The 15,353-nt window shown below is 40.0% G+C and overlaps 1 protein-coding gene across 1 annotated transcript in view; it reads right to left on the bottom strand.

Annotated features, from left to right (window-relative positions):
• Positions 1-2,432: 2,432 nt before the first annotated feature.
• LOC106635937 (protein bric-a-brac 1) overlaps positions 2,433-15,353 on the bottom strand; it is a 177,553-nt gene continuing 164,632 nt past the window's right edge. Inside the window, exons 2-6 of the mRNA XM_089589824.1 lie at positions 14,677-14,734; positions 7,579-7,756; positions 6,650-6,732; positions 4,652-4,906; positions 2,433-3,425 (exon numbers count right to left, since the gene is read on the bottom strand). Coding sequence (XP_089445950.1) covers positions 2,617-3,425; positions 4,652-4,906; positions 6,650-6,732; positions 7,579-7,756; positions 14,677-14,734 — 1,383 coding nt within the window. The 3' untranslated portion in view covers positions 2,433-2,616. The remainder of the gene's footprint in view (positions 3,426-4,651; positions 4,907-6,649; positions 6,733-7,578; positions 7,757-14,676; positions 14,735-15,353) is intronic.

Here is a 15,353-nt window from a genome sequence, read left to right as displayed (position 1 = left end):
AAAATAACAACTTAAAACGAATAAAAAAAAAAAAAATTGTTACACAAAAACTTGAAATAATTTATAATTTCTTTGAATTTTAGTTTCTAAATGGTTAAAAGCATGTAATGTCCTGTTTTATCGCGTGCTCGTGGGTTTCTCATTTTCCCGAAGATACAAACATGTTTATCCGAAAGATGTGCCTCAAACAGCTTTTTTTCTTTTTTCAAAGTTTTGCGACTTCTCACTGAAGATTTTTTGGGGAATTGGTCATACTTACATACGCTCGCAATCACCCTGCTCATTCACTCGGCACATGTGCACTCCATTCTCTCGAAAGTCACTTGCGGACACACTTTCTCAGTCATAAATTTGTCACTTGTAAGCCCTAAACCTTATAATTTTTATACTTGGAATACCCCAAATATGGCAGGAAGGCAATACTTAATAACGCGTACTTTAACCTTTTTTTCGACAGCGATACCTTTTGTCTTGTGTATTTTTTTTTAATTTTTATTTATTATTATTATTATTATTATAATTTTTTTCCTTTCGATTATTATAATTAGACATTTTGTACATATGGTAGCACGTTGATTACAATTTTGAATGTATATAATATCTGCGCTACCGTGCCCTTAATATAACAATTTTTTTTTTTTTTTTTTTTTTTTTCTACTTATGCAGTGGGACGCTCGTCTTTTTTTCGTACTTCATTTCTACAAAATCACAAAAATAAGCTTTCACGGAGCGTCGAGTCACCATACTTTTTGATCTTCAGCGCTCTTCTACGGATAATCAAAGAGCAAGGTTTCATCAAGTATTTCGCAACATCGAGAATTTTTTGCTGTTTCATCTCAACCGAGGTAAACCTTTTTTTTTTTTTTTTAACAAATATACATCGTGGCTAAACAATAATTTAAAGTAAAAACTATTAAACATACAAAAAAAAAAAAAAAAAAAAAAATACATGGCTCTCTTGACAACATGAATAAGAGTAAGAGACAGCAACTCGACGCTGCTTTACAAAATTAAGTATTAAGTGAAACAAGCAACTGGTGCGCTTGATCCATGTATATGTATCCGAATTCACTTATAATCCCGAACGTGTTTTGCTGCCACAAACAACACGCTGCAGTTTTGCGTCGTCGTGTCCCTTTGGGCTCGGATCGCGGAGTTGCGCAGTTTTGAACCTTATTAATTTCAACTTTTTATTTATTTTTAATTTCATCCCTTACCAACTATTATACATTTGGCGTTACAACATACGATACCGTCTAATGCGTCTAGGTGAATAAATTATGATGATCTTAATAAGTATATGCACTTGCACTTGTTCTCCGCGGCCGGCTGCTTTGAGAGATAGCCTGCATATATCAGTAAAACACGAATTTCTACGTACACATGCGACACCTACTCGTACAATTTAACCAGTTGTCCGAACGGAAGGACATCACGTGTGACTATTACCTATTATCAATAAGAATTGGAAATATTATCGCAGCGACGAGTCGGGACTGGCGTAGTCCTCGCACATCAGCCGACAAAGTCACGGCTACCGACTCGAAGTGTACTAGGAGCCTCTCCTTCTTTTTTTTTTTCTTTTTTTTCTTTTTTTTCTATACCCGCCGTTTCCGAGTCGGGAAGGTATGTATCATAATGATAAAAGGGCCAAGGCGAGCAAGACGTCATCGCCTCGGCTTCGCCATCGAAACAAAAGGAAGGAGCGCAATTGGTATACGTAATGTAATATAATATAGACGCTCTACACAATATAGTTAGTTTAATGATCATCTTCTCTACTAACTTTTGAATAATTTTGATTATAAGCCTCCGTTTGTCAATCAACGCCTTTCCAGCGCGCGTATCTACTTGTACACCTCTTTTTCTTTTTTTGCTTTACAGCAGTAATTTTTCTCAGGTCCACCCGAGCCAAATGACTTTCATGCCTCGGGCACGTTGGGCATCACGTTCTTTTCGCTCTTTACATATTTTGTGTACGAGATCACTCGTGTATCACTCCCTATAAATGCGAATGCATGATGCCGCTGCTGCCTATACTGTACCACCAAGCCAAGGGCGACGCCTCGACTTCTCGTAACTACTACATATTATACCCATACACGTTTGTCCATGCCCTTTTTTAATCTCTATCGTGTTAATCGCGGGCCTGGAATTTGGATGTGTACAGGCATACACTACGTGTGCGCGTGTTTTGTTACACATATACATACGGGCTATTATAACTGCACAGCTACATGATTACATGTATTTATACATACATTTATGTAATTACATATAGAAACGAAGGAACAAACGAACGCTGATGCGGGGCGGGCGTTTCGTCGAGAGAAAAAAAAAAAAAAAAAATATGTGTACAGGCGTTACCGTTTACAATATGGTAGCAGTTGTAGCAATAGTATGATGATGACGATGAAAATCATAATGATGATGATGATGATGATGATGATGTGTCCTAGTTTAAATGTTGAATAGGCGCTCGGGCATGGCTTGGCTCAATTTTCTGTAGTCCAAGCCATCGGGGGAGAGCATGGCCGCGGCCGCGTTGGCTGCATCGGGACCGGGAAGACGACGTTCGGTGACAAGCTGATGCAAGCTGGCCCCGAACCGGCCCTACTATTCGCACCGCGAGTCCGCCAGGGGCTCGAGCTTGACGGCTATCTTCTCTTTGTCCTTGAGGGCGGCGTGCGAGCTCTTGACTAGCTCGCTTATGTCCTCCTGGAAGAGATTCTCGGGCCTTGGGCTGACGAAGCTGCGGGTCGGCTTGTAGGTCATGCCGCTGACGCCGATGCCGACCTCGACGCTCGAGGACAGGTGGTGGCCCGGGTCCATGAGCGAGCCGAGCGGACTGTCGCTGATGGGACTGTCGGGTGGGCCACCGGTGTCGGGGCTGCCGAGGCCGAGGTTCAGCGGCGAGTTGTCGTGCTGGTTGCTGCCGGGGCGCTCGCTGCCCAGGCCCCCGAGGCCGCCCAACATGCCCACGGGTCCCCCGAGGCTCGGCGTGCTCGGGGCTGATAGCATACCACCGAGGCCGGCCCCGCTACCCATACCCATACCGGGTATCCCACCACCTCCGCCGTTGTTGTGCTGGTGGTGATGGTGGTGCGACTGATGGTGATGGTGGTGATGATGATGCGGCTGGTGGTGCTGTTGTTGTTGCTGTTGCTGCTGCTGCTGCTGCTGTTGTTGTTGTTGCTGCTGCTGCTGATGGTGGTGGTGGTGCTGCTGCTGTTGCTGATGATGCGACTGATGGTGCTGTTGTTGTTGTTGCTGCTGTTGTTGTTGCGAAGCCGCCACCTGCTGCATCGCTGCTTGGAGGTTGGAGGTGAGACTCGTCGAGAGGTTTGTGGACAGATTCGTTGCCAGCATGTCGTGCTGCTGTGAGTGCGCCGCCGCCACCATGCTGCACATCTGGTTTCTGAGTCCTGGGAATCAAACGAGGGACCACATTTTTTTCATGAGACATACAGAGATCGGTAATATTTACACCGAAGTATTCATTGCCGCGGTACATGGGGTAAAAGAAGTAATTACGAGCCTATTTTGTTAACACCTATTTTTTTTTTTTTTTTTTTCCACTAGCTGAGAGGAAGCTTTGGTCACGACTCGAATTAGAGCTTAGAAATTCACTAACTTTGATTACAGTGTTGGGATATAATTTTTTTGCTCGAATCGTTAATTTTTCAATATTTCGCTTGAACTATGCCATTTGTCTCAAAACTTGATTGACCTTTTTTCAGTTACGACCATTCTCCTTTCAGCCGAGGCGGTTTATAAATATACATTATCTTTTGAGTGGCTTAATCATCCGTGGTGTATTGTGTTGTTCAGCACATGTAGTTAAATACGTAATTTGTCTACATCTCCGAAGAGATTATTATATGTTCAACGTCACGTACGAGACTTTTGCACATATAGTGTATACAAGAATAAATCTTGACCTCCGCCGACAATAATAAAATCATTTCGCATCGATGATAGAACATGGCAACACTCGTGTGCTTTTCCTCGCTTAGAATATAAGAACACGTAAAGCCTTAAATATTAATGACGACGACCAACACGAAGTACGAAAAATCGGATGGTAAAAGAATCAGTCGTGACCTGGATACCGAAAATACATATACAATGATATCTCACCGCACGTCATAATATAATCAATATCGAACGAATAAATTTCCACCGGCTAAGAAAAATTTTTGCTCAGTTTTTTAATACTTTGCGTACAAGCGCCTACAATGGGCATAAATCATATATAAATCCGAAAATAAAGATCAAGAAATGAGATGTATAATCGATTACGCGAACAAAAAAACAGACCGAGTATTTGTACAAATGCCATTGATGATGGAAAAAAAGAAAAAATGTCCTTGAAATGAAAAAGCTATACCTTAAAGTAAAATCCGCGTAATAAAGTCCACGATGATTGTACAGTGTAACAACGTATTATTATCTCCTGTGTACAATGCACGAGTAAGAAGGAAAAAAAAAAAAAAAAAAAAAAAAATGAAAGGGTTGAAGACGAAGGTTCCGGTTGCAAAACGAGCAAGGATAAAACGGCACAAGGCTACAGTGGCGTCCGTGCAATATATGGTTGCGGGCAGCAAACAAACAAACGAAGGAGCAAAGGGTATATTATACAGGTACATACCTTGAGCGACGGCGGCGACCGCGGCCGCGGCGGCGCTCGGGCTGACCGCTCCCTCGGGCCCGTTGCAAGCGCCGTAATTCGCGAGGCTCGGGTAAATGGCGGCCGGTTCCTCCTTGACCACGTGCGGCGACTGACCGTCGCGGAAGACCACCGCCCGAATCACGCCGCGGATGTGCTCGTCCGGCCAAACTCCCAGGAGGATCCTTTGCGGCCTCCCTCGGCCCTTCGGCCGCAGATCTGCAATGCACACAGGAGGAAGGAAGAGAGATAAGAGATAGGGCGTCCTTCAGACTGACATTTGCAGAGCCTGTAGTCGAGAGAATTTTTGTCAAAGGCCCTTATAGATTTTTTTTTTTTTTTTTTTTTTCCAAACATTTGTTTTTGTGACTCATATTCCTCCCCCCCCAAAAAAAAGGTATTGGTTTTTCGGCTTTTTAAGGCGATCGACATTTTTTATCGCTCATGCAATTGACAAACAAATAAATCCAGTTCCGAAAATGTGCGAAGAACTTAATTTTAATGTCTCATTAAAAATCACGTTGCGGATGATTTTTTTTTCGTCGATCTTTCTAAGTGAATACTTCTCACGTATTTTCGTGGCAAGAAATCTGGTGATACAAATATAAAATAAACATGAAAAATATGTTTCTCGATTAATTATGAAGATTGTAAATGTGCTAAATTCATTTTATTTTGTCTTGTTTTTTTTTTTTTTTTTCATAAGAATAACAAAGCTGCGTATTATTGTGACAAATGTGAATAATATTTAAGTCTGGAACAAAAATATTTGTGCAGACGCGTTAATGAAGTGGAACCACTATTACACAATACCAAATTAATAAAGGGAAAAAAAAAAATTATTTATAATATTCATATTCGTATCGAGTTATCGTAAGGTTGAAAAAAAATCATTCGTCCGAACATGACTTGTCGATAAAACTTGTTTGTATACACGATAAAAAAATAAAAAATAAAATAAAACACGCGAATTTGGATGCACGTGTATTTTTGCGCTCTCGATGTATAGTTTCTATTTCTATAAGAAGAATATCGTGCACGATATATCAGCCATATTTAGACCCAAAGATTTGAATAAACACGACCAATGTATCCGATACACAACGTTGCCTGAAACAAGCCACCTGCTCTCGAGTACGCGGTTTAAAAAAAAAAAAAAAAAAAAAAACCCATGCTCGCTCTCGAGTATATTAATCGGGTTAAAAATACAAATGCACCAAACACGGGAGGTAAGTATTGAGAAAAAGAAAAAAGGCTTGCAAAGACGGCGATCTCTTCCTCTGTACGTCAGGTGTATATATATTTTCCTGTACCGCCGCGCGTATACTAAAATAAATAGCAGTCAGATCAAAGCCCGGCATGCGAGACTCGTCGAAAAACCTTTGGGGCGAAATAAACAAAGGCTCCGAAATAGAGCGTACATGGGGCACGCATGCACGGGTATATATATATATGGTCGAAAAGTTAAAGATAGTCGCGATAAGTAAGTAATCCGACGGTTTAGCGCTCGGCCCGGTTTAATGGCGCGAAGAATTAAAATAAAGGCCGCCTGTATCGGAGAGTCGGAGTAAACACAATGGCCCCGTCGAATCGAGAGCAACCGCGTGATGTTACGGGCACCTATGAATATACCTATATGTGTACAGCAGCTGCAGGCACCCGCGATCTGTAATTGCACCTTTTACGAGCGAGACTTTAATCCGCGGCCCGATGTTGTTGTGCCACACGAATCATTTCTTTTCTCGCGAGTAGTATACTTATATAGGGGCTACACGAGCAAAAGAGAGAGAGAGAGAGCAAAAAAGCTCTCGCTTACTTATTTATAAACTCGGCGAGCGAACATGGACATTTTTCTTCCTTCGGGTTTGTACAACTCTCGAGCCAACCTCGTGCTGGTATACCTCTAACCCTTTTCCGTGTGTATATAGCTGCCGCCTGAACATTAATGACTGCTTTTCGGTTTTAAATTACACTTACCCGCTCCGCTGTCGGCGCTCGGTCCGAGCATGTTGTGAACTCGATTCGCATAAAGTACGAACGTCGGGTATGGAATATCGTATTTCCTGAAAAAGGAAAAACACACCAATGTCAAATTATTACTTTTTTCCCTTCTCAACCCCCCCGCCTCCTTTTGCTTGGCTGCCTTTGAGATTACGGTTTTGCGCCACGATACTTATATGTGTCATATATTTGCGCGGAAATTACATATTTTTATATTTTTCGTGACTTGCATCGGCTAGGACTAAACAAAAAAAAAAAAAAAAAAAGAAAAAAATAAATAAAACAATAGTAACGCGTGCTCCTTGTGTGTTACGTGTCAACCGTAATGCCTACGAACTATATAGTTTCGAGCGAGCGTCCTGAAGTTCAGGATTTCACGCAACAAAATTATCAATTATTTTTTTCTAAATCCCGTCGTGTACCCAGAAATCGAGATCTCGTTTTCTTAAATTGACATATAGGGATGACTGGGATTTAACTATCTGAAAAATCTGCAGTTGTAAGACACTTTACCAGCTTCAAAATTAAAAATTTTGATTGTAATCTAAACGCGAACAAACAAATAATAAAGGCTAGTGACACTCTTTAATTTGGCAAAAATATAGAAAAAGACAAAAAAAGTCCAAAGTTTCACTTGGAATGGAAATGTGAGGTATTTAAAAGTATAATTTTTTATAAATAATAACGGTACAGACCAACGAGGATCTCACCGAGTTCCACAGTGCATGCGTATGTACAATTTTTCTAAATAAATGTCAATCAAAGTTTTCAAGAATGATGACGCACAAGTACCAAAATGAAAAAAAAAAAAAAAAAAATCGTTCCGTGTATCAGAAAAACCATAAAATTAAAAAAAAAAAATTCCATCTTTTCATTTGAACGTAATTTTAATCTGAAATTTCAATTACCTCGCAGCTTGGCTCAACGAGAGGCCTTCCTTGAGCACGCTGAATATCGCTTCCGCCATCGTTTCCGGCCGCCAGGACTTCAAAGGCCCGCGTTCCCGAAAACGAAGATGGTGCACCAATCCCTGGTTGGTGTTCCAGCACTTTTGCCACATCGACTGCAACTGGTACTGGTAGCTGTCTGCTGGAACAGCCCCCCCGAAAAAAAACCAGGAAAAACACATTAATTATCAACGTGAATAAGCATTATAAATATGTAATTAAACTACGTACAAAATATGTCATTGATACCATTAAATTATCATATTATAATAATAATAATAATAATCATTTATATATATATTATTGTTATAGTTGGTATATCTTAAGTAAAATACAATTTGATGAATTTCAAGTGATTCAGGGGTCAGAAGTCTGTGATGATAATTTTTAAGATAAAATCGGCATATAACTTTAACGACCCCGGTAAAAATTAATTATGTAATTTTGAAATTGCAAAAAAAAAACAGCTGGTGGCTCGCACGTGCACCACTGTTAGTTATAATTTACATAACGTATTGTAAGAGGAAAAAAAAAAAAAAAAAAAACAATTCTCAGCTCGCAAAAGGAAATTTCCAGAAAGCCTAAGTTGGTATATATGTGGTGGAAATTTAATATTTGTGAGTAACATTACTTCGGTCTATAAGCGAGTACCTCGTACTACTGGCATGGGCGTCTGAAAAAAAAGAAACAAAATGAGGATATGGAAATTAAATGGTAAAATTAAAAAAAAAAAAAAACCCACAGGTATTCATGTAAAAAACAATGCTTGCGCATTTATAAGGTGGTTTGGGAATGGTAAAATGAAAAATAAAAAAAAAACTCAAAATCGTAGGTAACAGAATGTATAATTTATATGTACATGATATTTATGAATTTTCACGTGATCACGTGTATACGTGTGTGTCTTATATATACAAGCAAAAAGTGAAATTCTCACGTCATCGCTTCGCACGTCAATCACATAGCAAGGAAAAAAATACAACGACTTAATGAGGCATAATTTAAAAAAAAAGAGGGGTTTCGATGACTTTAGTTTTTCCCACTATAATCGCACGTGGTATTTACCAATGAATTCATTTTCATTTGAAAATCACAAAAGACACAATATCGATGGCAATTACAAATGTTTTTTCAGGCACACTAGCATTCCTTGAGCACACAAACATCAGGAACCGATCACCATAAAAAAAAAGGCTGCAACGAAAAGGTACAAGCGAATGATCGTCTTATTTTCATTTGTTCGCGCGTAATTACACATACGGAGATGCATACCGGAGGAGGATCACGCGCGTGATCAAGTAAAGGTATAGGGAGGCTATAGAACATATATATGTGCATGAGAGCAGTTATAGAGCAGAGAGATCGTACGTACACGCGGTACCGATGGCCCCGATCTGGAGCTATTATTTAACGGTTAAGTTATCAAGTGTAATTAGGCCGCCTCCAATTTCATGATTAATACAATTAATTGGAAAAGACGCGCGTGCTCACTGCTGTACATATATAGGCTGGCGGGTAGGAGGAGAAAGATCCGAGGATAGGTTTCGTCCCGATCGAGCGGCTCGCGATAATTGACTTTTGCAAAATTACATGCGCACAGCGAGGCTGGTGATGATATGCGGGTCTCTCTCTCTATAAACTTTTTAGATTCAAACTGGTCGACCTCTAAATACATGCGCAGGTATAATCGTCGGGCAATGGAAATTTAATCCAGCTCGAGACGCATATCGGGATTTAAGTCTAATCTCCTTTTTTTTTTATCAAATAATAACATTACGAGCGTTTGCAGCATTCATAAAATTCTTACGTAAAGTTTAACTTTTGTTTCAACTAAAAAGCACAACAGAGAAGAAAAAAATTTTTTTTTGCAATTTACTTTTTTCCAAAATAAACTTCACATAATTCATTTAGCTCCAGCAAGGCACGTTATTTATCACACATGTTTGTACAACGTAATAGGTGAAACCTTAGAGGACAGATGTTGACGATTACTGCTATCGTATGTGTACACGCACACAACCATCTTTGTGTAATCGTTACAAATGGCATTAATAAGTGAATCGGTTTTTATTGAAGGACAGGCAACTTCAATCGAGCGTTATTTAATTTCGCACAACGCTGTCATCATTGAAAACATCATCAATGTATTGAAATTTTTACAGCATCTATATGTACATGACAGGTTTTATAATTTTTTTACTTATTCTAGAGTTAGTGCCAAAATTTGATCGTTTATGCGATGGTCAGTAATTTTTCATACAAATTAACAAATTCTTTTGCGCATATATGGTGTTGAAAAATTAAAATAACAATTTGATCGACACATTCGATTTGTTAATACCTATCAATTCCACAAAAAAAAACCTGTTACTTGAGATATCAAGAAGTAGAAAAAAAGTCTTCTTAAATTCTTCACATATGTCGAAATAAATTTTAAATACAAATTAGAAACTGTTCTTCAACAAATTTTAAAAAATTGTGCAAATTTCCACCTCAAGTTCTATGAAGTGCACTACAAAATTTGCGAAGAACAGCAAATGTACGACCCGAAGATGAACATTGTAAAAAAAATTTCATTGAAATTCGTGCAACTCATAGGTGTAATTTTTTTTTATGGAATCGCTTTTATACCTACATAAAATGCATTTAAAATTACATAAAAACAATTAAAAAATTACTCTACTTTAGAAACTTTTTAGGAATGTCAAAATCGCTACGAGTTAAATGCAAGCGAACAAAATTTATCACAATCTAATGGACGAGAGTCACTGTACGGGCACTTTGCAAAAGAAGACGCCACCGACTCGACGAACAATGGAATACAATATCAACAACTCGATTAAAAAATACAAGTACTGTAAGGCACAAATGTTTACGTGTATTATTAAAAGTATATATCACCAGAAGGCACGCTTGCCGAGTGTCGGCGTACAGTATCACGTTTAAAAAAAAAAAAAAAAATCGATCGCAAGTGAAATCGAAAACCGAGTCAAGCCGATCGCTCGGAATAGTTTTCCCTGAAAACGACGCAAAGGTTTATCGTTTGTTTTCCTTTCTTTCAAGTCACAGCAATCGTTTCGCTATTAAAAAATGACAATTTAATTTACCTCAACAGCCATTTCGCTTAAATGCATCGGTTAAATTTTCATCCCCCCAGTCAGCCGCGCTCCAAAATAAAATAATTTCGGCAATCAAAATGCATTCACGATTCCAAAAATAGATTTTGCCCGCGGAAGGTATTGCACAAACATAGATATTTTTTTCCTTTCACGGCGCAACAATGCTTCGCATCAACGGCGGACAATATTGCGTCAACAGGAGTAAAAAAAAAAAAAAAAAGAAAAAAAAAGTTTATCCATCGTTGATCGAAATTCGGATTGGTGATAATTTCTTCATTTTTCCTGCCAACGGGACGAACGCGAGGGCCATTTGTCGTCCGCGACGAAAAAACATTGCCGAATATACATTCGAAAGGTAGAACTTGGAATAATAATTGACACGAACATCCCCAGCGCGAACGGCCCCTCTTTCAACCCTCCAATCGTAAATAACGAACAGGTTGACCAGAAGAGAAAAAAAAAAAAAAAAAAAAACATAAACCAAAAGGGAGCGTGAAAAAACATGTAGCTCGATTGCTATAAATATTCGAATACAGACGTCTGGTGGCAAAAAAAAAAAAAAAAAAGTAACGTAAAGGAAACCTATACGCGTGTGGCCAAATGAAAGGAACACTAATGAGCGTTACGCCGACACGTGGGGTATATAATTATATGGAATCACGACACCCGTCGGCACAATCGACGTGGCTACAACTTTGTTTGATTAAATTGACGAGCCCAATGGAAGCTATACACATAGCCTTTTCAACGTTGATGGAACAAAAGAAAATAAAAAAAAATAAAAATAAAAAATAAATCACCATGCTCAACAGCATTGTAATTGGTAATGTGTATCCCTCGATCTCACAAAACACATGGCACATTTGAAGGACACGACTTACCCGCACACAATACATATAGTAATCGAAGACGGATGCCGGAATGGACGTATAATTATTATGTAAAAGAATAAAAATTTTACATCTCAAAGATTCCACGTGTAAATGTGTTTTTCCGACACAATAAACGTCAACTTGTCCACCTGTGAGTACGTACATAAATTTGCGCGTATACGCACAGATCACGTAGTCAAGTTATGACTGCAGCAAGGCCACAGAGTGCCTCTACTATAGAAAAATAATCGAGTAATTGTTGCAGCCCGTGATGAATTGACCAACTCGAGGATATATATATATAAGGTAATATATATTATATATACACGTATATGTAAGCGAGGTGTATAGCGGCGGTGTGGAGAGGGAGGGTAGAGCATATGTCCATACGTATATATAAACACGCGTTTTACAGCCGCGCGCGGTGCTCCCGAACGATTTTGCTCGCGCGCAGGAAATGGACATTCCAACGACGACTACGACTACGATGATTGCCGTAATTCCCTTTGGATATTTCGGTACGCGTTGCCGCGATATATGTGTACAACAATGTGCGTACCCCCGGTATATATACCGCTGGCCTGGGGCTCGTTGGCGAAAAATATTCACCGATCGCCCGGTGACACGTATACATGTACGTCCACAGTTTTCATTTTGTTTTTTCTCTTTTTATTACTTTATTCGGGAGCTCAAAAGCTCGACGGGGGCTTTGCTCGGCTCGCCCGATATTGTTTTCGTATAATCTGTGAAATACACTTGGTTTCCATCAATTTTCAAGTGGCTTGGGGTTAAAAAATAAAAACAACTTTTATCTCGCGTTCAAATAATAATTTCGTAGCGACTGTATTGTACCTAGGCTCTTTGATGAAACGCGAGCGATACAGTGCGTTATATGACTCTTTTTTTTTTATTACCATTATCTTTTTTCCTTTTATTTTATTTTATTTTTTTCATTCAAAAGCCGGCAACTTTGCGCAAAGTTTGATTGGCGTTTTTTTCAATGGGACTATAATATATACTTTTTTTTTTTTTTTCGCTCTTAACGATCCCGTTACGCGTACAACAATACACCTTTTTTTCATAAAACATAGAAATAATGATACAGCGCGTGTGCAACATTATACGCAATAACTTGTTACCTTTGCCGCGTATCTCATTTGCCACGACAAATAGGTGTTTCGAAATAATCCACGCAGCGTTTGACAATGGACTGTGAGAACATTACAAAACTTTATGATTATCGACCTTTTCTTTACAAATCATAGGTAATTTTAAAGGAGCACGCGTTTAATTTGCGAAAATCAAAGTTGATGACATAGTATTCAATATGCATAATGAGTAACTACAATCTCACGGAGTCATCATTTTTTTGGCGCTTCGTCGCGTCGAAGATTAATCGATTTATATAATTCAGGGGAGCTACGAAAGGGCTAATATGTGCTACGGGCTGCTACATTAAATATAAAATTATTCGAACGGCGAGATGTACAATCCGCATGTACATGTGTACGATAATCTCATTAAAATGGGTAACGACGCGGAATGCGAAACTCGGCGAGTTTCATACACTTTCATTACGACATTACCATCCGCCGGGGACACCCCCTCTCCCCCTCCTAACCGCCCTCAACGTGGCTAATTTCACCGATCTCCTCTCCGCAGTGCCGTTGATTTTCGACGAATCAACAAAAAATACATGGTTATACCATTTGTAGGATGAATCTGGAACAAAATCAGTCTCGATGCTCTCAACGATACGGGCATTGTAGTGCCAAAAAAATGGGAATGTGGTGTGTGTATAACAACAATTAATATGTAAATTTATAACAAATGAGTGAAAGGCGCGTATAGTCCGGGGTTTGGGTTAAAACTAGGCAATGGTCACTCGTTGTCGTTCTCATCGTTAAAGTATAGCGAGACGATGCCGTGTTTCTTGCAAAAGGCCCACCACCAGCGAAAGCCCGCGAGTCCGGCGAACGCGAAGCCGGGGTCGCGCTTTCGCCGGAGCTTCTCGACAAAGCCGAGTATCGAGGCCAGTGATTTCTTGGTGCGCCGATTGTACGGGCTAACGCTTATGTCGCAGCAGAACTCGAGCACCGCCGTCTCCTCGGGGCCGTCGAGGCCCGCCTCCTCCAGTACCATCATCCGCTTCGACTTGCCGAGTATGTTGTCGTAGAGGGTACCCTTTGGTATCCCGTACTTGCTCGACGCTTGGGTGAAGCGCATCTTTTGCGTGACCACCGCCTCTATCGCCTCCTGCAGCTCTTGGCGCGTCCACGTCGGCGCCTTCAGCTTCAACAGGCTTGTGTAGTCAGCTAAAAATCAGCACATGTACCTATACGATGGCTCTAGCCCCCTTTTTTTTTTTTTTTGGTTTTTTTTTGGTTTTTTACTTTTTACTTTTGGCACGATCGTTATAATACGTATAGTATTGTTTTGCTGAGAATTAACATGAAAATCCAATCTAGTAACTGAAACGGCGGATTTTTTTCCAATCCTAATATCATTGATCACTCACTTTAGGGGGTTAAAAAAAAATTCGGGAGCTATCGATTGAAAAATCCAACGAGTCATATGAGATTTGTCTCCGCTATAATTATTTTTCTCGATGTAGCGATCGTGCCTTCTATGCAACGGCATAATAGCCCTTTACATAAATAAAACCACTGATTTTTTTGTTTCTTTGGTCTTTGACTTTTGTATATTTTACAGTAGGGAGATGATGGTGCTTACATAAATATAAAAAATAATAAAGCAACAGTAAATAATAAGAAAAAAAAACAAATCGTTGAGTATACGTGGGAAACAGTACCCTCTCCTTTTTTTTTCCAAAATAAAAGTATGTAGTATGAGGGGAGTAAATGCGGGGTTAGAGGGTTATTGGGTAACGAGATGGCTCAAGAGAGAATTTACTGATTTGGTGATTCAAGCAAGGGTCACCACAAAGTCTCTCTTCAATCGCGAGGCTTGAGCAAAACGACATACTATTGACTGAGGGGATGCGATACACATTGTTGTTACTATTTTTATCGATACCATTAATGAACGATTGGTTCGTACAAACTCACCTGCTATACTGGAGGTGGAGGCTCCGAGCCAAGCGTGGGACGATTCCAACAACTTGGCCTGAAACAGACGAAACAAAGAAAAAAAAACACAGGTTAGTCTCATTGTTTCTTGTAAAAAATGTTATTTATTTTTTAAAATCTACTATACATTTTGTACTACTCTCTTGCGTACAGCACGACGCAAATAATATTTCACACAGAGCGCCGAGCTTTTCGCAATAGAAGACGAAGCTTCAAGGAAAACAGAAGGTGTATTTTTCGGGAAGGTGGGAAGGGGGTGTGAGGGAAAAAAGTGCGGAGTATCCGCGGTAAAGATAAATTGTTTCCCAAAGCTATGCACGAACTTAAAACCACTAGGAGCAGAAAGGGAGTGGGGGGGGGGGTAAGGAGCCACTCGGGCAATATGGGCGCCAGCTCCTCCTCGCCCCGGGCAACTTTACTAATATGCGAGAGGGGCCGCTCGCAAGCTAAGAGCCGCTCACTCGGGGAAAGACACACGCAAAGTTGCTTCATTTGAGCGTGTGGGAGGGGGGGGGGTGTACAAGCGAGGGGGCAAACTTCGAATTTCGGCGATATCCTTCCTCCGAAACGGGCGAGCGCAGCCGAGCGCTATCAGCCGCGAGCACGCGCGTGCACCTCGTTTCCACTGACTTTTGAAATTAATTTTTAAGGGCCCT

Source organism: Copidosoma floridanum, unplaced genomic scaffold, assembly GCF_036245765.1.
Source record: "Copidosoma floridanum isolate Cflo_tuat_1 unplaced genomic scaffold, Cflo_Japanese_pri ptg000009l, whole genome shotgun sequence".
Classification (NCBI taxonomy): domain Eukaryota; kingdom Metazoa; phylum Arthropoda; class Insecta; order Hymenoptera; family Encyrtidae; genus Copidosoma; species Copidosoma floridanum.
This window is presented reverse-complemented; position numbering and strand designations above follow the sequence as displayed.